The 892-nt window shown below is 42.7% G+C and overlaps 1 protein-coding gene across 1 annotated transcript in view; it reads left to right on the top strand.

Annotated features, from left to right (window-relative positions):
* Positions 1 to 522: 522 nt before the first annotated feature.
* Positions 523 to 892, top strand: part of LOC119587135 (semaphorin-2A-like) — a gene marked incomplete at its 5' end in the record, with an annotated part of 29,798 nt that continues 29,428 nt past the window's right edge. Inside the window, 1 exon segment of the mRNA XM_037935887.1 lies at positions 523 to 610. Within this exon segment, the coding sequence (XP_037791815.1) occupies positions 523 to 610 (88 nt within the window).

Raw genomic sequence — 892 nt, 5'->3', positions numbered from 1 at the left:
ACATGGTATTGTGGAATATCATAATTTATATATAATACTTATGTGGTAAAAAAAGACTTTTCGAAACAAATTAACAGATGCGTTCCAACCTGTCAGTCCGTATTTTCTGTCGGTCTGCAACACTTTCCAACGCCGAGCCCTCCCTGGCGTTCGACAGTAATGGGAAAGCCGGGGGGAAAGTCGCCAGGAAAATATTTCTCATTCGTTTCCGAGATCCCATAGACTTGAACTGAAGTCGCGTTTGTCTTTCCGAGTAATAATTTCTGATTAGTTTCCTGAAGCTGCCGATTGGCTGAACTGCTTGTACCATTTACCAATCAGCATCGGGGCTTAGACATGCATCTTCTTATAGAGTAAAGTTTAAAGTAGAATGCGGGATGTTGATTAAAACCAATATGGAGTGTATTGGAATCGGGATGAAAACTGAATATTCTCCCTGGATTGCTTTTCTTCTCTTTTCCAGCTTGCGAACTTGAGAGACGCGCACTCTGTATATATATCGGTATATTTCTTTGTTTGCAGATCATGTGCGAGAGTTCACGTGCGGCCGTCTGTACTACCGGACTTTCCACATGGACGAGGCCAGGGATATGCTCTATGTGGGCGCCATGTAAGTATTTTATGTGGCCTGTGTACGGTAGATTTACTTCTCTATGCAGTCATGCGTGGTTCTCGAATCGAGGACTTTTTTCCCGACAGATTTATTTTCTTCTTGTTTTCACCCTTTACCATTGTCGTTTTATCATCTTCTTGTCAGTGTCTGTCTAAGTTTTCAGCGTACAGTTTCTTCCTGCGTCTTTTGTTTAGACGGACTATGCAAATGGTGCCACTCTCTCGTGATTAGACCTGCTTATTTCTGTGCTTTCACGCTTCTGCAACCTTCCGCAAGTTG

Source organism: Penaeus monodon, chromosome 22 (assembly GCF_015228065.2).
Source record: "Penaeus monodon isolate SGIC_2016 chromosome 22, NSTDA_Pmon_1, whole genome shotgun sequence".
NCBI classification, from domain to species: Eukaryota; Metazoa; Arthropoda; class Malacostraca; order Decapoda; family Penaeidae; genus Penaeus; species Penaeus monodon.
This window is presented reverse-complemented; position numbering and strand designations above follow the sequence as displayed.